At 42.3% G+C, this 23,127-nt stretch overlaps 1 protein-coding gene across 5 annotated transcripts in view; it reads right to left on the bottom strand.

The window, feature by feature from the left end:
- DENND5B (DENN domain containing 5B) overlaps positions 1 to 23,127 on the bottom strand; it is a 116,156-nt gene that overhangs the window by 54,059 nt on the left and 38,970 nt on the right. For all 5 annotated transcript variants that reach the window (XM_074583310.1, XM_074583327.1, XM_074583319.1 and 2 more), the window contains exon 2: positions 5,431 to 5,540. In XM_074583310.1, coding sequence (XP_074439411.1) covers positions 5,431 to 5,540 — 110 coding nt within the window. The remainder of the gene's footprint in view (positions 1 to 5,430; positions 5,541 to 23,127) is intronic.

The raw sequence follows: 23,127 nt of genomic DNA, 5'->3' as shown, positions 1-23,127 counted from the left end.
CCACAGTACTTTACTTTAAAGTCAGAGCGCCAAGGGAGCATCTTATAGCACTGAATTAAAATTACAGATTTCTTGAAACTCTTTGATCTTCCCTAATTTTCTTAAAAGAAAGCACAACAATTGACTGACAGCTATTATATTTACGTTCTTCCTTAAGTGCTACAAAATAGCTTGCATCGGAAGAAGGAAGGAGGTGGGGGGAGGAAACACCCAAAATCTATGAAAGCCTTGTTTTTGATTTACCACTCAGCACAATCTTGTGCAGTGATTTTACTACACTGGGTGTTTCTCCGAAACACAGCCCTAGTGATAACTTGAGGCATTTTTCCAGGCATTCCTCAGGAATTCTATCAGCCATCGAATACAAAATAACAGCCAGCAAAATTTGTTTGAATGTGCATCAGCATGAAAGTCCTTATATTCCAGCTAAATCAGTATGTTTATAAACGAACTAAAAAAGAACGAACAAAACAACTAAAGCTTCCTTCTGAAGAAATAAGAGGAAAGAAGAGAGGGAGACCCTTCAAAGTTCTCCTTCTGATGCCAACTTTCCCAAGGGATGTGAACCTACACACAACTGAGTGCATCCCCCTAATGCCTCACCTTGACCAGGAATAAAGTCTTCTGATGATGGAAGAGGTTAAGAGAAATAATTATAAATTTTCAGGCACGTTCTATCCTGAACTTCTCCAGTGCACCTTGCAGAGATCATTTGACAGCCTGATAAAGCTTCTACCAGCCCGGCTGGGATTTAGGCAAGTGGTCCAGTCTCACTTCACAAGATGCTAGTAAACCCCTAAGTTATGTAGAACAGCTTTTTTGTGTTCCTCTAAAAGGCAACGTATAGGGAAATAAGTAGCCTGGAGTTGATAGAAGAATTTAATTCAATTGATGGGCTTTGCTGACATAAACCATGAAATTGCAGCTCGAACCATTTTTGAACAGCAGCCTCATTTTCATTGAAAAGGTTTATAGTTTTTACTGAGGCATTATACTGTGCCATGGTTAAGGCTTTTCCAATAAAGAAGTAGTAAAAAATCCTTGTTTCACAGTTTATTTAAATTAATCTGTACAATAAATATCTCAACCTCATTTTTTGGCAGGCTTGCTTAATAAAAATTTATTTCTAGAATGTGGGCATTCAATGTCGGCTATAGCCTTATCAAATCTGATCATGCTGAAATCACAGGTTTTAATCTCAACACTATCAAAGTTCACATTTTTTTCACTTTACAGAATACCTGGATAAGCAAATTATATGTACTGGTACAATCAAGAACAGATAAGCATCAAGGAAATTCAGACCAGCTCAGACAGTTTCAGAAGGCTGTATTAAATAAATTTCCTCCAAGTCAATCATTATTCCCTTGTCCTCGATATACCGAGTATACACACACAAAGGGACACCAATCTGTTAAGTTTCAGCCTGTTGCGGTTTAACACCAGCCAGCAAACAAGCGCCACGCAGCCGCTTGTTCACTCCTCCTATGGCGGGATGGGGGACAGAATCAGAAGAGTGAAGGTGAGAAAACTTGTGAGTTGAGATAAAGACAGTTTAATAAATTAAGCAAAAGCCGCGCATGCACACAAAGCAAAACAAGGAATTCATTCACTGCTTCCCATGGGCAGGCAGGTGTTCAGCCATCTCCAGGGAAGCAGGACTCCATCATGCATCATGGCTACTTAGGAAGGCAAAATGCCATCACTCTGAACATCCCCCGTTTCCTTCTTCTACCCTCAGCTTTATATACTGAGCACGACATCATACAGCATGGAATATCCCTTTGGCCAGTTGGGGCCATCTGTCCCAGCTGTGTCCCCTCCCACCTTCTTGCACACCCCCAGCCTACTCGCTGGTGGGGTGGGGTGAGGAGCAGAAAAGGCCTTGACCCTGTGTAAGCCCCACTCAGCAGTAACTAAAACATCCCTGTATTATCAACACTGTTTCCCACACAAATCCAAAACACAGCACCATACGAGCTATTATCAAGAACATTAACTCTACCCCAGCCAAAACCAGCATGCAGTCACAGCCCAGCATATGCAGAATATTGACTTTTTAAGACTCTGGCTGCAAACCCTGGCACAGAGACCACCGCTGTCGTTAGACCTACAAGAAGACACAGGAAAAGGCAGAGAAAGAAAGAAGATGGGAAAGCATCAAGACAGGGAAGAACAACCAAGAGTCACTTAAGAAGCTAAGATCAAAAGGAAGGGCCTGTGCTCATTTTCCAGCAGTACAGAAAGCTTCAGATTTGCAGTTAAGGCATAAAAACTTTCATCTTCGTGCCTTGGACATCAATCACTTCCCATCTCATTTGTGTTTGTCGCGCATGCCATAGGACAGCGTTGGGAAAGAGCAGCTTGGGACATGCTGTGGCAGGGGGGAGCTTTGCCTGCTGGTGAAGCTGGCTGACTAATGGTGAGAAGGCAGTCAGTCACCTTCATTGCATCTGTGCATAAACACAGAAAGCTATCCAAGACCACTGATCAAAGGACAGGATTTTACTTTTCAGAGCACTTCACTCTTTATATTTAAACACCTCTATCAGCAGAAAAACGTGGAATTAAATCGTACTTGCAAGGAGGCTTATAACCAACATGGTTTGTAAAAACAGAAGGAAGCTGCACAAAGACGGACAAAAAGATAACAACTAATCCATACTGCATCTCTGCAAGCGATGGGTACGAAATACCCTTTTCCTAAACACAGAGGCAGGACACACAGTGTAATCCCTCCCTCCGTCCAGCCATCATGCGTTGCAGATATTTCGGAACCAAAGGTCCCCTCTGGACCACTGCCCATCAGCGCCTGTTCACCTCTTCTCCATTAGATCCTCAATTTCACTTTTTAAGCCCCTGTGTATTTTCCGTGTTCACAGCATGCTGTGGCAGCAAGCTCCATACTCAAAACCGTGCCGTGGGCGAGGGGGTGGAGAGAAAGATGCTTTTGTTTGTATTAAAGCCTGCACCTTCAAATTACACTGGGGAACCTTTAATTCTTTTATTTCAGTACATGACACGTTAAACTGACAATGCTTCCTTGGACTTCATAAAAACAGGCAAAGATTTATATACCTTGATGAATCAGGGGGCTAAAATAGGAGGTTTATTTCCTAAAAATTTCACTTTCCTCTCTACTGAGAACTTCAGTTTGGTACAACACATTACTTGCAGAATGGCCACAGAAGGCAGCGTGTGACGTTAGGCAGGGATAATTGCAAAAAGCAGTGGGGAAAAAGAAATATCTCCCTATCAAAGAGAACTCCGTACTTTGATAAGTACTTTGAAAGGGAGAGAAAACATGACTCGTAGGCAGAGTGATTGCATGGGACTTCAGGGGGTTATTTTTAAAGCGACAGGATGGTTTCAGAAGGCAATTGAAATTCCTTAGGCATACAGCAAAGCCAGAGCTCTCACAAGTTAACCTTCAAGGATTTATGCATTTTCTTCTCTGAGGAAAATTGCTTCTGGAAGCTCACATAAAGCAAACACATAGGCAGAACTAATACAGCAAGGCAAGATCAGAAAGGCCAATAATTGCCTCAGGGGATTCTGTGGAGGTGGATATTACTTTAAATGATGTTTCAGATCAAAACAATAAAGAAGTTTTCCGAAAGATGATTTAAAAGACCATTAAATACTGCTGCTGTTAGTAAATGCTTTTATTTTTCTCCAAGACACATTGCAAATGAAAGATGTGTTCTTCAGCTATTTGATTTCAGCTGACTGCAGCTCAGTTCAATTATTTTATTTTAATAGGTCTCTTGCTGGTTTTAGTATGCCATTTTTGTCCGATAATATGATCACACTTCATGAATATTAGACATTTTCAACTGTAATGTGAGAGACAAATAATGCAGCAATTCCAGCTATTAACCCTTGCTGCCATATTCCTGCTGCACGCCCTCCACACTTCTCTGAACACCCCCAATTCAAAGGCAGAACTAAAAGGTATAAGTAGCCTTGGTAGTTGAGTTATTGCCATCTTAACTGTGCTGATGAAGCACCGTTCTGTGTCCTTTGCGAATTCTGTATTGGCAAAGTGATGTGGAGACCTGCCCAAATGCCACACCATCCCCATCAGTGCACATTTGGAAGCAGAGGACAGCAATCCCCAGCTGTCAGCGCGCAGAGGGAGTGATCAGGCTCATCTCTGCCTTTCTATGCATTGTGCAGTGACACAGTATCAGCTCTCTGTGTCACCGCTACTTCCAGATCCTGTGTTTTCACGTTAAATATTTGACACGATGCTAAAAAATAAGATTCAGTGGAAACTGAGATGAACTTCAGATTTCTGCATCTTCGTGATTGCAGAGAACCTCCAAATGCATTTTTGCATTTGCAAAAGCCATTTTATTGTGTGTTTTCTGTGTTCCCCGTCTCTCCACCTCCTCGGTGAGGGCCAGGAGATTCTCTTGACTTCACACCTGCACCATACAATGAGGTTGGTTCTGTTTTGAAGTAGCCAGTATGTAAAAGTCCTACCCTCCTCAAATGTGAAGCGCATCTAAACTAGATTGGTGGGAAGGGGTTCCCTAATTTTCCAATTTTGAGTTGGACTCAATACACATTTTTGAAAACAGCTGGAATCGGTAATATCGTTTAATGTTGTTATTATTACAACAACTGTTTATTTTTAAGTTTAAGGAATAGCATTTTCTGCACTGGGAAGCTTACCTCAAATACCAGTAATGTGCTGTCTTTGTCAGGACTCGTTCTTAACATGTGCTTTGGTGATTTTGGAAACATCCTTTGAATACCAACTCTCTGGGAAAATTTCCACTGGATCATTGGTCTTTTAGTTGCTGCTGCCCCCATATAAAACTCCAGAAACTGTTTTCTTCTCCCTCCCCTGTTCATGGGATTTAGCCACACAAACTCACATCAAATTTAGCTGAGAGGAAAGGGATGTACAGAAGATGCATTGGTGCAGACGTGCCATTAAAAGTGAGCGCCCAACAAAAGCTGTGGTTTATGTAAGTTCCAGCTTCTCTGTAAAGGTTCCTCTCTCCCTTGCTATACGCAGCATCAAGATTTTTTTGTACTCAAAAATTTCACACAGATATTACTGTTTTAAAAATTCCTTGGTTCACCTCCTCCTGACCTGCAGACGTGCACGCTGGGTGACTACACCCCTCCTCACCCAGTCACCGAGCTGGTGGTTAGACTTGTTCCATCACGCAGTAGGTTTAACTATAACTGATGAGGGAAACAGAACGTTTTACTTTTGTTGTGCCTGAAAGTATTCTGCATTTTCACATTACCTCTTCCTCTCCAGCTTTTCAACCAGAGTGCCTAGCGGGTGCTCTTAGTCCCAGCAGAAGTGCCTGTTCATCACATCACAAGGGATGGTTGTGAACAACCCAGGAACCACATGAGAGTTGAAGTTGTCAGGAAACAGCAGGAGAAGAGAGTTTCTCTACCTACCATGTTGACGGCATCCTGGTCGAAGGGGTTCCACTCGATGTTCTGAGGATAATGGGCCAAAACTTTGGACTTGAAGGTTCTTCTTAAGGGACTCTGGTCGAAATTCTCTCCTGCAACAAATGAAGAAATAATGACTTGTCACAGCAGCGAGGCTTCAGGCAGAGCTGGCCTAGGCAGCTTTCCTTCATTTTAGTTTTATTTGTGAAATCTGAAGGGCATTTTCACTCCCAACAGATGTACTACTTTTTAAAGAAAGAGAAACAGAAAAGATGCACGTTCAGTCTGATCATACCCTCCTTCCCACAAAAATCTTACTACAGTTGCAACACAGCTTCCAGCTTAGTATTTACTGCATGGAAAATCATTGCTAAGAGAAAAAATACTGCTGGAGTTTTACAGAAAAAGACCCTGCAATCAACTGAATTCTCTACCTTCCCCTATAGCTTGAATATCTAGACATGACTTAGACACTGAAAGAGTACTTTCCCCTCAAGTTTGTTAGAAACTGTCTTATGGTCAATAAAAAGTATAAGCACCTCTCAGTTATTATAAATTATTTGAGGACTCATTATAGATGTTTTTATATTAAAAATCCTTTGTGAAGATTAAACATTTATTTTTTCTACATCAAATTTAAAGGACAGACTTCTTCCATACGAAGAATCCGGCAAGTGCAAAGAGTGCAAAGTGCAAGTGCAAAGAGACTGAAATTAGACTTCAAGCAGAAATGCATCCAGTTATCAGCACACAAATAGTTTATTTCACTGTGATATTGTTAATGAAGTTTCCATCACTGGATAGTCTACAGTATGCAACAACAGTAATCAAAATAAGGAATTCTTAAAATCTATTAATTACATTACCATCTACTACACTTTTCTCAGATATCAGGTTACTAATTTCAGGCTTCTTGCTTTAAAGACCACAGGGGGGTCTTTCCTGTTCAGCTCTTTCCTCACCTGAGAGAGACGAATGCGATGAAAGCCTTAAGTTCACAATGTTAAATGTTTTCCACCAAACCTTATTTTGCACTCCTTTTTGGACTTCTTAGTGTTACCTAGATACTTTTAAAAATACGTTACTGAAATAGAATCGGATTTCATTTCTTTAAAAAAAAATAAATTATTTCTCTTTATACTCAAAGGCAGAACATTTAACATTTCCTTAATGTTTTTAATGAGAGGTTATTTTGGATGACAAAATAGTCAATCGCTTGGCCAGCTCTAAAGGCAATCCACCGTTCCTGCAGGAAAGAAACTACGAGTCACTGTCCTCACTAACCCCTCTCTGAAGGCAAGGTGGACTGCGGGAGCATGATTTGTGCTGGCTGAGTAACATAGGACCATTCAGCCTTCGTGCAGCTAGCAGCCTCCGACTGACGTTGCAAAATTCATAGGTCAGCCGTTACCTGAAGGTTTCTGAGGCCGCAGCCATTTGGCACATGCCCTTCGCTCCTTGCGAAGCACAGTCTACACAATCATTTGGCTCGGAGGGAATTAATCCAAGGCAATTTCTGTACAAACTGACACTTGAAGGCAGAGCTTCTCAGCCTTTGCCTGGTAGAGCCTAGGGTCTGCAGGTAATTGCGGGGAACACAAGATAACGGAGAAAAACACAGTGGCAATTCACAAGGTAAAAGTTATCCAGGCAAAGTTTAAGGAGGGTTGTAAACCATTTGCTGTATGAAACCCTTAATACATCTTCAATGCAGAGGGCAGAACCTGCACTGCCTCTCAGGGGCTGCAGGGCCAGGGCCATCAAAGCGGCACCTGCACAACAGAGGCAGGTGGAGGAAGAGGAGGTGGAGGTCAGGCATTTCTTATACCTCCGCCAGGACACATGTAGGCAGATGGAGATTCCTCAACACATGCAAGCGTCCTGGTTTGGCGACACAGGATTAATTTATCTTTCAGTAATTTTACTTTTCAGTAAAGTCTCTTCTAATGCTTGGGAAAACTGCACTTTTAGAAGACTCTAGTGTCTGAATTTGTGAAAATATTTACTTTACAGCCAGCTATAGTATGTGGGTTTCAAGCTCTTGGTGTTTTCGAGCTCACCAGGTGCCGGGATGAGAAGGAGCAAGACCCGAGCGCTTAACCCAAGCTGGCCAACAAGATTATTTCATATCATGAACATCATATTCAATATAAATTAGAAAGTTCGCTGCATAGCGTGCTCTCTCTCTCCCTTGATGGTGGATTTCCAGAGAACTTCTTGCCCCGATGTCAGACCCTTGAGCCCTTCCCTTCCTCCTGAAGCCACAGTGCTCGCAGCATCCGACATTTGCTGTCCACTGCTGGGAGTGCACAGCTTCCCACTGATAGAACTGTCTGAGTATAATCTTTGTAGATTTTATATTGGTATCAGGATCAATATCAGTCCTTCAGTATTAGTAATGTTAATTATTTAGTCTTATTCTATTAAATCTGTTTATATTTCAACCCCCAGGTTTCCTTGATTTTTCCCAGTTACCCTTCCTGGGTGGAAGCCACACAATGGCTCATTTTTAACACAGGATTTAGAGACATTGCAACATTCTTTTTTTCTAGCCCTGTGTCTGTCTCACTTGATTTTGGTGGATAACCATGGGGGGGAAAGGCAAATAAGCTTCGACAAGGATATTTTGTACTTGAGAGGAGAAAAGGTCCAAGACGACGCAATGCTGCAGACATATTTCCTGGGGCAGGAATCAATGGAAATAGTAAAATGCAAGGAGCTCTGTCAGGGGAATCCAGCCTGCTTCTGGAATTGCTCAAGGCAAACCAGAAATCCAGCAAAAGTGTATGCATCATAGAAATAAAGAAAACTGAAGGTATCAGCTAAACTGGATCAAATTAAAAGACATGTCAGGGTTTACCTAATTAGCTCATCACATCTGCCAAGCTGGACCAGACTTGCCACTAGCTGCTATGGCAGTCCAGAGCACAAGCTCTATGAAGATCCTCTCCCTGCTCAACTACAAAGCTCAAACTGAAGTACACAAAAACAGAAAAACAGGGACCATTACCCTGCTACAGAACTTGGCAGTAGAATAACCTCTTATTTCGGTCCAGAAGTTCTTTGCAGAGGCGTTAGAGATAAAGATATAATCATCCACTGATTCCTAAAGGTTCACAAAATAAAAATCCCAGCAAGCAAAGCCAGTGAAAATTCTCTCTCCAGGTATGCACTTAAACGTACTTGGCAACACTTTTAATTCTCTGTATCAAATGGTAATTAATATGCTTGCATAATCAAATAAATATGCACAAGGCTGTTTCCTAATTAGATCTTCAATATTTCTCACATCTGAGAGAGTTTACCTTAGAACTGTGAATTAACAGAAAGGTAGATATTTGATGCTAAATTTGTTTGGTTGCTTTTACTAAAAGCTCAAAGAGCATCTGGTTGACTTCCTTAAGTTCTCCATCGCTAACAGCAAGTGATTGCTGGAGTCCACATTTCTATAAAGGTTTCCTTTCTCATGACAAAAAGCATTACTGTAACCTGATGGATGCTAATTGGGTAATTTGTGTGGTTCAGAGGCACTCATTGTTCTGCTGTTCACTGGTGGAGCCCTTTGCTGGCTCTTTAGGGGCCAGTTTTCCAATCTACATTGTATGGGTGTTGTAAAACACCTTTTGCCTGAAAAAATAGCCTACAACTAAATTGATTAGTCATCTGGTATTAGCACATAACTGTACAAGGGAGTCCAGCAGAAATGCACATTAATCACATCATTTACTGTTTCTAATGCCTGTGCTCACTTATAGGCACCAAAGAAACTGGGGCAGGCTTTGCCCTGCACACTGGATGTCCTTGGGAGAGCCCTGCTTGCAGCACACCTACAACGTGTGGCATCTCAGGGGATGTGGCTCTGTGTGCTTAGACTGAGTGGGACAGCAAACAGCCCAGCTTTCACTTAAATAACTTCCACGTGGCCCCAGAAGCACATCAAGACTGCTCAAAGGGATTGGGGAAGTAACCCTGGAAAGCTTCGCCACAGGAAAATATCCTCCTCTCAGTTTGGTGGCTCAATTGCTAACCCCACCAGATAAAGCTGTACTTACTCACAGGTTAGACCAAAAATTACATCACTGGGGATATAAGAGCAGGGAAAGCCTTGATTTTTGGCTGTTGTTGTTATTGAACCTCCTTTGCCTCATTTTCCCTATAAACCACCCCCCCACCCCCCCATCTTGACAAGCAATACTCTGGCAGCATCTGGAACCAGTGGAGAAGAACAAGGCATATTTGCCAATAAACCATAGCAATCATGAAAAAATTAGGGTTTTGATCAGCTTTTGGAAATGACCAATAACGTGTATGCTGCTGCAAATACTTGTACAGTCACTTAGACATCAGAGAGGTCTAAAAAGTTCTGTTTATGAAGCACAAGTGTTGCTTTAAGAAATCCAGCTTTCCAAAACCAGCAGTAACAATGTTCTAGTAGGCTGACAACATGGATTCATTTTGTCCAGGAAAACAAATGGCACAAATAACTTACCTTTGCAGAGTCTCTGCAGGGTTTGTATTTTACTACTATGGTGGTTTTAAAAAAATAATAAAGGTAAAACACACACACACACAAAATACGTTTTTCTCAATCAGTGATCACAAGACAAAAGAGAAGCGCCAAGAAACCACACTGGAGTGAATCAGTTGGTCATTAGCTCGAAAGGACACAACATCACACCCCCCATACAAAGCTACCCCAAGAAGCCAGGCAGGGTAAGCTTTCAGATTTACATAATTTAGGAAAGAAACAGTACAAGGATACGACAGAAAGCAGCCCACATGTCAGGGTGGAATGTCATCATTTGGCCAAACTAGCAGGAAACACCCTGACTCCCACCGAAATGAGATGAGAGATGGGGAACATGACACCCAGCTCCACACTGACAAGCAGCTGGAAGAGAACCACAGGCAGCAAAACCTTCTTGGCAAAGATGAGGGAAAGGATCTGGACCAAAGGGCTACCTGATATTATCAAGTCTCAGCCTTGGTAGTTCTGCACTGTTGAGTCACACGTGGCAAAGAAAATTTATTTAGCTGTTATTCTAGGCAAACAGTGAATTTTCATTAAATCTACTGTGGGCTTATTTAAGTGCTTGCTTGCTAGCTTCCAAAACAGGATTAGCAAGGCACATTAAAAATGAAGCAAGTATCAAATGTGAATTGAATACATATTCTAAAATATTAATAGCCAGATAACAGTACTATGAATACAGTCAGAAAGATCGTATTTGATGCGTGGTACCCATTCATGCAAACAGCACATCTCATGGGGTAAGCTGCCTATCAGAGGCAAATTAAAAATTTGGTTTTGAATGAATTCCTTTTTGCTTTCAGGATATTTTAAAAAAAATCATTCAAGTATTTTTCAAAATTGTGTAAAATGTGTCAGAGTCAAGTTCTGTTTACATAGGATGTAGTATCCAATTGAACGATACTTTTAAATAACTTGCGCAATTCCTTAAAGGCACGTATTCTTGAAGAGATCTTTAGTTTCAAATTAAAAGCAAATGGTGAAGTGATGGGTGCTAGATCAAGAAAAACAATGCTAATTTCACTTCAAAATGAAAAGATTTCTCAAAATTAGAAAATAAGCATCTTCTGTGTTTTGGATGAAGGATAAAATTACTAGGGAAATGCAGCTGCAGTTGTGTCAGTCATGACGGCTTTCGTATGAGTGATCATATTTAAAAATTTAGCGATCTTAAGCAGATCTGTTTTAATTAATTGTCACAGCTACAGAGGCACACAAAAACACGTGCCAAATAGGCAGAGGCATCCTCTACCCACACCCTCTGGTGCAGGGAATGCAAGCTATCTGTCACTTCTTCCAAGCTTGGGAACGTAGACAGGAATGCTTGTGACCACAGAAATAAAAATATCTTTTATTCCTTTAGAGGAACGTACTGGGAGCACGACTCTGCACAGTACTGCACCTCATGGTGACAACCTCTTTGATAGCTGTTTCTAATTAAAAGTGTTCAGCACATCCAGCTATGTTGTTTCCCTGCAGACAGAACTTTGTTAAGCATTGGATAACTGGATGACCCTGCACGAGAAGCAAGTAATGTACAACGTGCGGGCGAGAAAACAACATGGGGACGGGAATAATAGTGCTTGGCTGGGGAGCAACTAAGCTGTTAATTGTCAGGTTCAGGAGACGGTTAGTTTAAGTCGTGCAGAAATTGTGCTCTGCTGCTTTTCTTCTGTGCCTCAGCACGACACCAAAGCAGCAGTGGTAGGCTAGTCAGTGCCCCAGGACCTTAACTCAAAGGCGTTATTTCTGATCACATATTCTCATAATCTTACAGCAGAGGAGGGTAATTATATGAAAGGGAGGACTGGGACAAGGCAGACAAAACAGTTTTCATTCCAAAATTTTAACATCTGAGTTGCCTGTGAGATGGTGGTGGCTTCTCTGGGGGGCAGCAGGGGTGAGCAGGGTCTAACCTACCTCTTGCATGTCAACATGTAAAGGAATTGATGGATCATATTTAAGCAGAAAGCCAGAGTGGGTTGTCTACCCTATCAATACATCTACACGATTTGACTTTTTTTTGGGGGGGGGGGGGGGGGAGTGCATATCTGTGTGGACCACAGTAATGCTGCTATTTAAATCTAGACCGCAAAACATGCTTTCTTGAGGTGTCAGGAACCTTTGGGTCTCTGTAGGAGAAATTAGTGGAGCTGGACCCTTTGTCCACAAATCTACATAACTAAGCCCAGTCGGATTTCTTGGTAAGTATCCTCTAATACGGCCTCACATAAGATATTGTTCAGTCTTTACCAAGCACACTAAGATCTAGCAATTTGTATATCCAGCAATATACCTGGCACCAGTAGTTGCATTTCATTGGAGAGAGGAAGCACATCTGCCAAGAGAGCTTCAAGAAGAAGATGAAAATTTATCAGATATTGATTTAAATTAGGTAAAAGAATGAAAATGTTGAGGATTTTTGGTTTTGTTTTTAAATTCTGACCCTTGATTTGATTCAAGGGGAGTTGGAAGACAGAAAATAAAGAGAGAGAGAGAGGACCTTGGTGATTGGTTTTGTCCTTAACACCTCTTTACCTGAGGTTTTGTCTGCAGTATCTGAGCTCTTCCCATGGAGTTCTGCTTCTAGCCATTTGTACAAGACTACACAACATAACAAACAGAGATAAAAAGAAAAAGCAAGTATGAACAAAATTAAAAGACATACAAATGCACGGGGGAAGGGAAAAATGCAAAGCAGACATTAAACACTCCCCCTTGCAACCACTCTTCCCCTCAATACTGCCAAAGGGTAAATCCATGTGATAAATAAAACCCTCCGCGACTGTATTACTATAAAGGTGCTGAACGCGTTGACAGACATTGTAGAAATACTTGTCAAAATTAGTAACAGATTAAATTCTCAGTACCTCAATCAGCACGCTGCTGTACAGCTTCCCTGTTATGAAAGACAGCTTTGTTCATATACTGAGTTGTTCGCAGAGCCTGTGAAACTCAGGAGGAAAAAACACCAGTTCTTTAACTGGCGTTGAACTAAACCAGAGAGGTTTTCTTTAGTGTAGTACTGTTAGCCGTGCTATTACATCTTCAATGCCGTACTGCATGCCATTTTCAGGACTTTCTAAAGTTACTCAATAGTTCTGTTCACCACTTCTGTTTCATAATAGGGTGTTTTTAGACAAAGATTTGAATAAATAAGCTTGGATAAACAATTTTAATCTCTTCCAGTAACAGTTACCCCAATAGGTATTTGTAATGGAAGAGCTTCCTGCTAGCTTGTCTAACTGATGTTTCTTCCAACTGGTTTGCTCATCTGCAGAAAAACAAAGATGTTTTCACAGACACCATGGCGTTCCTTTGTCAGAAAAGTCCCATTTGTATGTTACATTCGTATGTATTATGCAATTCTCCTCAAGTTAAATCTATTTTTATAAACCCGGAGTGCACATTAAAGCTGCAATACCATTGACCTCACTGGTCATTCAGTTTCTAGGTGTAAATTCCGAGTATTTCCACCATGACCTCCTACTTGAGCTGTTAATCCAGGCATCACTTCAGAGGACCCAGATAATTCTGCCAAGGCTGCATTTTCTGGGAAGGCAGCTCTCAGCAGAGGGCACAGGAGCTCTTTCAACTCCTGTGACATGAATTTGTATTTTAGGATAATTTTCTCTTTTCTTTAGGAGGCACCTGAAGATAATCCACATTCGAATCTGCAGGATGATGATATTCCAACTCCAGGTATGTTAAGCTATTTCATTCTACTTTTGAGCTGTTTGAACTAAAAAGTTGCGTAAATATTTAAATTAGAGGAAACAAAACAAACCATTGCCAAACCTAGAGACTCCCCTTGCTAACGGCCCATACCCACATGCCTTTACAAGCCGCTCTGCCAGGCTGCCCTCACAACTCTCCCCAATAGTCTTTTACAAGGTTATCACTCAAAGGGAAGTTGGCACCGAGCTTCCATGGAATTAGCCACCATCTCTGCAACGGGATGAGGCGTAACAACTCGTGAAGGGATGCCCAGCCAGATGTGCCAGGACAGGTTCTTGTTTTGCTACCCTCTTCAGTACTTTGACCATTTATCATCATCAATCATACAGCCAAACAATTGCAGAAGTTAGGTAAATTCCTGGTCAGGAAGTAAAAATGACAGAAGATCACTGACAACAGCGATATAAATACAGAGCTATGAACACTGTTAACAGCCTGATTCTTTATACAAACACAGTGTAATGGAATGCAACTATTGCCACTAATTACACTTAGAGAAGGCTCAGTATTTCAGAAGTCCTCTTAAAAAGGAAATTTTTTCGCCTAAGAGTTGCTGTGCAAGTCTAAATAAAGAGAAAAAGACTACAAAAAATAACAAGCAGTTTGCCATCGGATGACCTTGATTAAAATACTTATTCTCTGCCTACAGCGTAACATTATACAGCACCAACACTGTCAGCTTCTTAAAATAGCCCCAGTCCCAGCTGCCAACGGACCACAGACATCCCACTACCCTAGCAAACAAGTATGAACTACACCATGCCTTTTACATAAAATTGCATCATAATCTTGTCAAATCCAAAAAGTCAGGGCTTAAGTTATGTCAGTTTGGGTGATTTTTTGCAGTGGGGTAAGTTTAATAAACAGGTACCAGCGACATCAGGGACATGGTGCTCCTAGACTATTACCTTGGGGTCTGTCCCCAAAGGCTGAAAGAGATGTGGAGGAAACAGAGGAGTGGGTATAAAACTGGACCCATAGTTATAGGGAATTGTTTACACCTCAGGCCTTTATTTGCTCTAGAAATCATGGTGTGTGGAATTCACTCAGGCTGTTGGAGTTGCCACGCTGCCTTTCCAAGCATGGGCTCCCAATCCACTGCAGAAAGCGAGCCCCAGAGATCCTTGGTCCACTCTGTTTATATACAGCAAGTGGCATATTTTCTTTTTTATTGCATTTTTATATTCAAATCTGCACTCCATTTTGAATACTTGATATGAAATTAATGAGTACTAATAGGGAAAACAATTCGAGCAATGATTAAAAGTTCGTTTAAATTTAAGTTTCATCCATCATTATTCCTAAGTTGCCTGTTAACCTTTTGGTTAGTTACATAGCAAGTGAGCAATATACATAACCCTAAGAAACTGAAGGGTCTGAAATCCATCTCTCGGCTCTTCTGATGTTCTCAGAAGAACATCAGCAATGGCAGAGCGAAAAAACGTTCAAGACATCAGCTCAGGTCCTTAAAAGCAGCACGATGCCAAAGCCCATCTGGTGAGGGGGTCCCTGGCTTTGGAGTAAGAGGCACCTGCCCACAGGCTTGGACTGAACCACCAAGGAAGGAAAAGCATTTTAGATGCCATCATGCCCTCCATGAAGTTTCGACACCTTCCTGCCCAGTGCGATGCCCACTTCCCACTCCTTGTTTCACATGTTCACCTCCTTCCGTGGACTCAACACAGAATGAGGTATCCAGTCACACCTTTTACATGAGACACCTTTCACGCTTGTGCTTTCTATTAATTCACAAGGGCAAGACCAAGTTCAAATGTACCCGATTTCTGTGTTATAACATGACATTGCATTCTCAGACGGGTTTTGGAAACACGCACTGACAACCATCATTTTCAATTGAAACGAATCTTAAAGCAGGTTTTGTCCCCTGCTCCAGTGGCACAGAGGTAGTACAAGAGTCTTGTCTCAAGATCTGCTTTATTATAGTTGGTATTTCTGGAGATGAGAAAAGGGAAGGGGGGAACCCACACCAAAACCCACAAACCACCATAACTCGTCATCCTAAAAATCCCTGTACTGTTAGTGTTTAAGTGTTTAAGTGCAAGAAAGCAGGAAAGAAAGGGGTAATTTTCAGTAAATTTTGCTTTGGGGCTTTGTTAGTACATGAAGAAGCAGCTGTATTTTTATTCTTCATTTTTATAATTACAGTGCATTCAGTTATCTTTTAAAAGGGGCTGCATTAAGATAGAATTCTTTTAAATCACTCCACAATGCACATAATATCACACACCAATAGTAGTCCCCCTTGGCTCATCAGGATGGCAAGTTTCAGGTGTTTTGTTACTTGAAGTTAGACGCAGTTTCACCAAAGCTGCATTTACACAACAGCAGAGTGTGAATAAATTCACTGATAACACCTTCTGCCACCCTAATTAAGCTCGGCTTGCAAATCAGTACAGGAAAAGAAAGAAGCTTAATTTGGCCTGGACCATTTTCAGCACTAATCAACTTTGACATAAACAGAGCACGAAGATGCCTGTCCCCAGCTTGGGTAGTCAGTTAGGCCCAATTTCGGGTTTGCTTTTTGGCAACTTTCTTTTTACTCATCTTGCCCAAGCTTGGGGCCTCAGTTCCCTGGACTTAGCACCGTTTACAGTGGGCAATAGGCATTTCTGGTTTAAAGGAAGCCCTTGCTTTCTGATGTCCCCAAAAGCTGTCCCTTAATGTGCTGAACCACAAAGAGGATCCAAAGGACTCATGGTTGTTTTTTTAATTGGCCATGCAGAACCCAGCCTATGAAACCCCACCTTCTGCATCCATCCGTAGCCTCCAGAAGGAAGCTATTTCCTAGTTTCTGAAGAATGGGGTTTTTTTTCCCCCTTTTTCAAACAGCACAATCCACAACCCAACAGTGGCACTCAAGCTGGCTTCTTACAAAAGAAGGGGCTGTCCCTGGGCAGGGTCAGCCTCTTCACACTCCTTGAAGAGCCGGTCCATGTCTGCAAGCTTCAGACAACTGGTTTTATCCAAGAGGTGGATTTAGAGAGGGTGAACCCAGAATTAGCTCCTCGGTATACGGAGTTACTTTTTTTGTACGCCCTTTACAAGCAAAGGGTTACAGCGAGGCAACGCTCACCTGTCAAAGGCTGCAGCTGCTAAGCTTTATGAAAACTTAGTTCTGTGTGGTTTTGAAGGGAAGGGAGGCCAGACAAAAAGAACTTTGCTTCTTGTAGTTCATGCTCTTTCATCAACATGTAGAAACACTCCCTTGTGTAGCACAAATGGATTTGTTTAGAGGATTTTGAGAAACTGCTGTTTAAGCTGTTGCCAACAAATAATTGTCCTTATGACAGTCTCCAAGAACCAGTCTTCCGCCAGTTTTCAACAACTGAATCCTTTTAGAAAAAGACAAGACAGAAACTTTCCACACTCTGAAAAGTCACAAGCAGCCGCAGGCAAGACTTGAAGTTACCAGAGCTCCCGGATGGAGAAGGAATGAAGATGCAGGCAGATGAGGATCCACCGCCCACACAGCCACATCAGTCCTTAGAGCTAATACTTAAGAACTACCCAAGAAACCATTTCAGTTTGGAGAATGCTCTCAGTTGCTCAAACCCAGCTGTACTACAACAATTGGAGATCAGCATATCGCTGCAAATGCTTCCACTGTGGGCAAAACTGCCACCAAAGGAACAAGATGTTTATACAACATGCTGGATGATGCAGTTCTTACTAGCTCTCAAAAAAAAAAAGGCAGCTAAAAAGTATTTGAACATCGTTAAGAGGCAAAAATATCAACATATTGAAAGAAAGATCAATTCTTGTAACTGTTGTTTGGTTAAAATATCTCTTCTGCTACAAACATCTTTGCAAGAACCTACATGCCTTGGTCAACACCACCTGCATTTAGAAACTGTTTGAAGATCGGGCTGCTGCCAGTGAGTTTACATAAGGGATCATTAAGAAGCTATCAGTGCATAGTAACTGCACATCTAAGCCGCATGAAAAATACTCTCTATGCTTAAGTAAACCTTAAGTAAACCATGACTAGTTAGATACAGCTTTAGCTTTTTTCATTGCAGCAGAGCTCTATATATTTCAGACAAAGGATAACCAACCAGATTTATGCTTTACCATTGCTTACCGTTTTGTGGCCAATTTCCAAGTCTACTAAAAATACAGAAAGCTGAAACCCGGACTCAATCACCATGCCGCAGTAAAGTGTCAGGATTCAAATCCAAAGGCGTGGACCAATACTAATTTCTGGATCCAAACTAAACTCCAGATGGAAAACTCAAAGCACAGCAGCATTTCTACCGTGCGTCTAGATTTAGTTCAGATCCCTACAAAGGCGAGCCCAGAAACAAAATCCTTTGGCTTCCCTTAAATGCCTTGGGGAGCATCAGGTGCCAAAGCACCTCTGTAAAGGTGTATCTCCACTGAGAAGGCCAGAAAAATAATTGCCTCTAGGTTCACCTTGCAAATGCCCCTGCACCTCAGACCCTTTCTTCCCTTGTCCCACTCATCCCCACAGATGTCTGGAAATGTAGGTGATTCTGCAGGTGTGGTCCTAAATTTCATGCACCCAAAAAATACCACTTCAGGGCTTCTATCAAATTTCATCTCTGGTTTATTTTGGGGTTGCCTGCTCTCCCAACAACCCAGCTTTAAACCCCGTGATACACCTGCCACTGTCATCAACAAGAGCTGTTAAAGAACGTGGGTAAAGTCCCACAAACAGGCAAAAGGGGTCAGTGCAGAGGGCTTTATATCTTAAGTGTCTCTACTTTGCCAAAGCCCAACAATGAAAACAAGTGTCTTGCCCTCTTTTCCCTCACTCCACTTTCCCACTGCCACTCCAGTAAAAATCCCTCTGTGGAGCAGTAGATACCCATGTAAAAAACAGCACACACTTCTGGGATGGTTTTAGACCCTAAAGGTAAAAAGACCATGGAAAGCCACAAAAGAGAACAGGGCACATTTCCAGGCCTGAAACAGGGTTGAAAAGAGACAGTGGGACTCTGAAAGACGAGACGGAGAGATGCATGAAAAGGAGAGTAAGAAATTGAGGCCCACTTTCACCTCAAATGCATATTTTGCCTGCTATTTTAGTGCCCTGCTAGTAGAGATGGAAGCAGCAGAGATCAGAGATCAAAATAACCCTAAAATTACCTGGCATTTAAGCAAATGTTTCCTCTTTGCCACTAATCCACTAATCTTCTAGTGCCTTGATCCAAGGTTGATTGGCATTCTAAAAATACGTAGGTAGAAGGCATGTAATTGTGGCTCTAGATTTTAAATAAGCATGAGTTGTCACAGACTATGGAGAGGCTAATTCCAAACCATTTAGAGCCACCCCAAACTGCCACGAGAGCCCTCCTGGCCATTGCACGCATCTCATGCAAAACCAACAGGAGTTACGTTATGATATTTTACACTTTCCTTTCGCCTGACGGAGAACTTTGTGGAGGTAAATAGAATGCTTCACCTGATGAAGCAAGCCATACCATGCTGTTTTGGAGACCTCAGTAACTGTTTGAGCATACATTAGAAACCAAGTATTTCGTACTGAGCAGATCACGGCTGGATTAGGCACGGACCGCACCATAGCTGAAACACGCTTTAGTACCTACGGTCTCCATGAGTGTACTAACAGCTGGGAGGTCTAATAAATTCAGGGAAGTGCAAAAGAAAACAGAATTAACAAAATGTATGGGTATAGCAACACAACTCTGAAAACTGTGGTGTCTTGGTGCGACAACATGGGACAGCTAAATCTGAACAACTACAGAAAACAACAGCATAATCATTTTCCAGGAGGAAGAAGTGATAATTCCTTCAAATCTAGACAGGAGGGAGTCATTTACAGTGTGTAAGGATGGGTTTCAATAATCCCTACTCATGTTCCCTATAATAGATAAGCCCACCAACTAAAGAGCATCATTCTATGTACGAGAAAGCAAACGTACGTTGTATTCACAACCACATACACGCGCTTGCTCCCTCTCTCCCAAAGCGAGCAGACTGGCAGGAACACTCTGTTACAGGTTCAAAAGCTGCCCCTTGCACCTGCGGCTCTTCCTAGCTCCACAAAACGGCCCAAGCAACAATAGAGACGGTCCTCAAACCTCGACACCATCTGGCTCGTAATTCCTCGCAGCACTGCGGTAGCATCAAGAGTTCCTGCATTGCTCCCGCGGGATTAGAATTCCCATCTCAAATCAGACAGGATACACACATGCCAGATTAAAGAGATGCAGGCATTTGCATATCTCTTCAGGGTTTGACAGGTTTCTGGTGATTTATTCTGCAACACGCAAATCCACCGAGAGCATCCCTGATGGGTACCTCCTCACCGCAAAGGTTAACAGGTCTGTGTGCGTTGGATTAAATATTTACATTAGAAGCAAATTGCTTTGGATACTTACATAGGAAGCACATACAAGAGGAAAGACCCAAACTATAAATATTTGTGACAATACATGATGCAGATCTCAGCAGTTACATAGCTGCGAGTTTACTTAGCAATAAGCTAAGCAGAGGGTAGCTGAGCACAAGTATTACTGGATTTTTGCTTAAATAAAGCCTGCAGTTTTTTCATCAGGCTGAAAAAAAAATACCTTCTTGCAAAGGACTGTAAGATGATTCACTAATATTAGATTACCACAGACTATAATGAATATTAAAAGGGCTCCATACGTATACAGAGAATCAGTCCAATGGGGCTAGTCTCCGAGTCGTCACAAGAACAGGCAGTGCATGTGGAGAGACAGAACTGCCCTTTGAAATCAAAGAGTATGTATGTACACCAGATTAAAGGGATCTGAGCGCTCGCATACATCCTACAGCTGCAAATGTAAGGGTCATGAAAGAATTGCAAAACATTCAAACTTCTGGCAACGTTTATTTATAAGCCAAAACAACAAAGCTTCAAAAAACACACTCCCCCTGCCTCTGAAAAAGGCTGCTTCTTAAAGTAGAAGTCCACCCCAGGCTTTGAATTCAGCAAGGTTTATTCTCTGTTTATACCAATATGACAGCTTGAATGTGACTTATTTTAATACAGAAATATGAAACTTCAACCTGAATCTGTATTTTGTGGCATCAGAGCATCAATTTATAAACAGCCTGGGGAAAAAAGGTATTTCAAATCAGCTATAAAACTAGTGCAGTACCAGTTTTGGTGGTGCTTCTGGTTAACCCTTTCCCAAATTAATCCTTCCGCAAAGAAACATCCTTTTGCCACCTATCCAAGAGATCTGAACTCTTTGGTGTGTTTATGTAGGTATCTCCCTCACCTTTTCGGCTCCCTTTCTTATACCGGTGCCTTCCAACACAGCTGGCTCTGGCTGCAGGTTAGCGCTGAGCCCCCTTTCATTCAGGTCAGTAACACTGTCCACTTTGCGGTGAGGGAGGAGGATGCGCCCATAACAATCCTGCAACAGTACTATCCCGCATCACCTTCCCACCTCTCCATCGCGTCTTCCATGTCTAAAGAGACGATGGATTTCGATGCAGCCCGCAGGGGTAGATCTTGAGCAGCTGACTTAATGGCAGCAAAACCTGAGGCCCATATAGGTACAACTTCTCTCTGGTTGAGATCAAAGTGCGGTCGCCCTACCCGAATGATAACACACAGACCCACGTGACTGCAATAGTCATCCAGGTGGACTCTCTGACAGAGGTTTGCGCTTTCTGAGGCAAACGACAACATTGCTGCGTCTCCCTGAACTGCCAGGGCATGTCAAAGAAGTCAGGCAATCAACATTGGCTAAACTTATGTTTTCTAAGCCTTTTTAGATTTTGCTTTGAAATGCGTTTAATCACAACCTCGTGTCAACCTGTAGAAGCAAAAGCGCTTGTTTCAATACGTGTTCTGTCCTGACAGAAGGTCAGTTTTTCCCTTTCCCTAGCCTTTCTTTCACTTCCTAGTTTGGAAATTGTGCTTTCTCAAAAGATCAAAACCTATGTGAGCATAGCTCAGTAAGAAAGCTACAGTTGGAGTGTATTACAATAACACAATTACACAAAGCTTTGCAGACACCGAACAGAAAATTTCTGCAGTGGCTTCTAAGAATAATCTATACCTGCAATTAGCAGAAAAAGGTGGCGGTGGTGGGGGGAATAACCTAAGTTCCTCTGCAGCTTTAACCTCAGTGGCTACAACAGAAAAAAGCTGCAATGATTTATTTCTTAACATCAAGCTTCTGTCACCTTGACCCCACACAATTCCCAGGTTGTAACTTGGTCATTGCTACTTATCTGCTGCATGGCCTTTGGTGAGCCATAGGCTGGCAGCCCACAGGGCAGGGGCTCCGTGAAGCCGCCCAGCAGCAGCAGCAATGCTTCAGACGCCACCAGCTCCTCCTCTCGCCTCTCCTCATTCCCAGCCCTGCACATAAGCTTTTGGTTCACCAGCTCAGGCGTTTCCAGTGGGGAACTGCACCGGGTGAGCTGAGCCAGCTGAAGGACACCTGGGGGAGCGATGGAGGGATGAAGAAGAAAGAAGAGAAGGTAAAGTGAAAAAAATGCTTTCCACCCCACAGCTGGATTAATCTTTTTCATTTTTCCATCCAGTTCACCACATCTGCACAAAAACTGTAGGAGAGTGGGAAATAGTAGGTGAAGGAGAGCAGGAAGAACGAGGACAGGCCATGCTGGCACTACTACCCAGGACAAGGGAATACATTCAAAGTCCAAACAACCCCACAATGACTCAAAACCTGAAAAAATGAGCTGCACATCTACAAAAGGAACTTCTAAGCACCAGCCCATCTAGCTCACAAAGAGTACAGGAAAGCTGGGCAATTCAATAATCATGCACTACAGCAAGAAGCATGAATGTGCGTCTATATATTTTTTAAATATATTATATAATTGTAAGCAGAAGAGAAGTTTTTGACCACAGCTTATTTCCCCAGCATTATTCAGAAAGCAAAATTTCCAAGTCAGATCATGAATATGGAAGTTGCTGCACCTTTGGACATTTCGAGTCTAAGCTGTCCCTTCCTTTAAACCGCTGGTCTATGCGAGCTATACACGTACAAAATTTGAAACCCACACACGCTCCTTAAGATGGAGAAAGGAGCTGCAGCAGGTCGAATTTTCCTGAAGAGCCCTTCTCCTCAAAGATGATTAATTAATTCCCTGACAACCAGAGCAGCTCCGTGCTTCCCACAGGATGCCCTGAGGCAGAAGAGGCTGCAATGCACTGCAGGCTGCTTCAGCTCCCCCAGGACCAGCTCGGGAGTTGCTGCAGTGTAACCTACACCACGAAAAAGGGGGTTTCCCACTGGGACATCATGCAGACCGGCTCAACAGGATTTCAGCCTTGTTTCATCTAGCGCTTCCTTTACAGCCTCAACTCTATCTAGAACATCAAGGTTCTGTCTGATCTACAAGGTAGACCTTGTCCCATCTTAAAAATGCTACCTGTTGTTTCCTCTCCCATTTTCTCACAATTTCAAAGGGTC

This window comes from Larus michahellis, chromosome 1, assembly GCF_964199755.1.
Source record: "Larus michahellis chromosome 1, bLarMic1.1, whole genome shotgun sequence".
NCBI classification, from domain to species: Eukaryota; Metazoa; Chordata; class Aves; order Charadriiformes; family Laridae; genus Larus; species Larus michahellis.
This window is presented reverse-complemented; position numbering and strand designations above follow the sequence as displayed.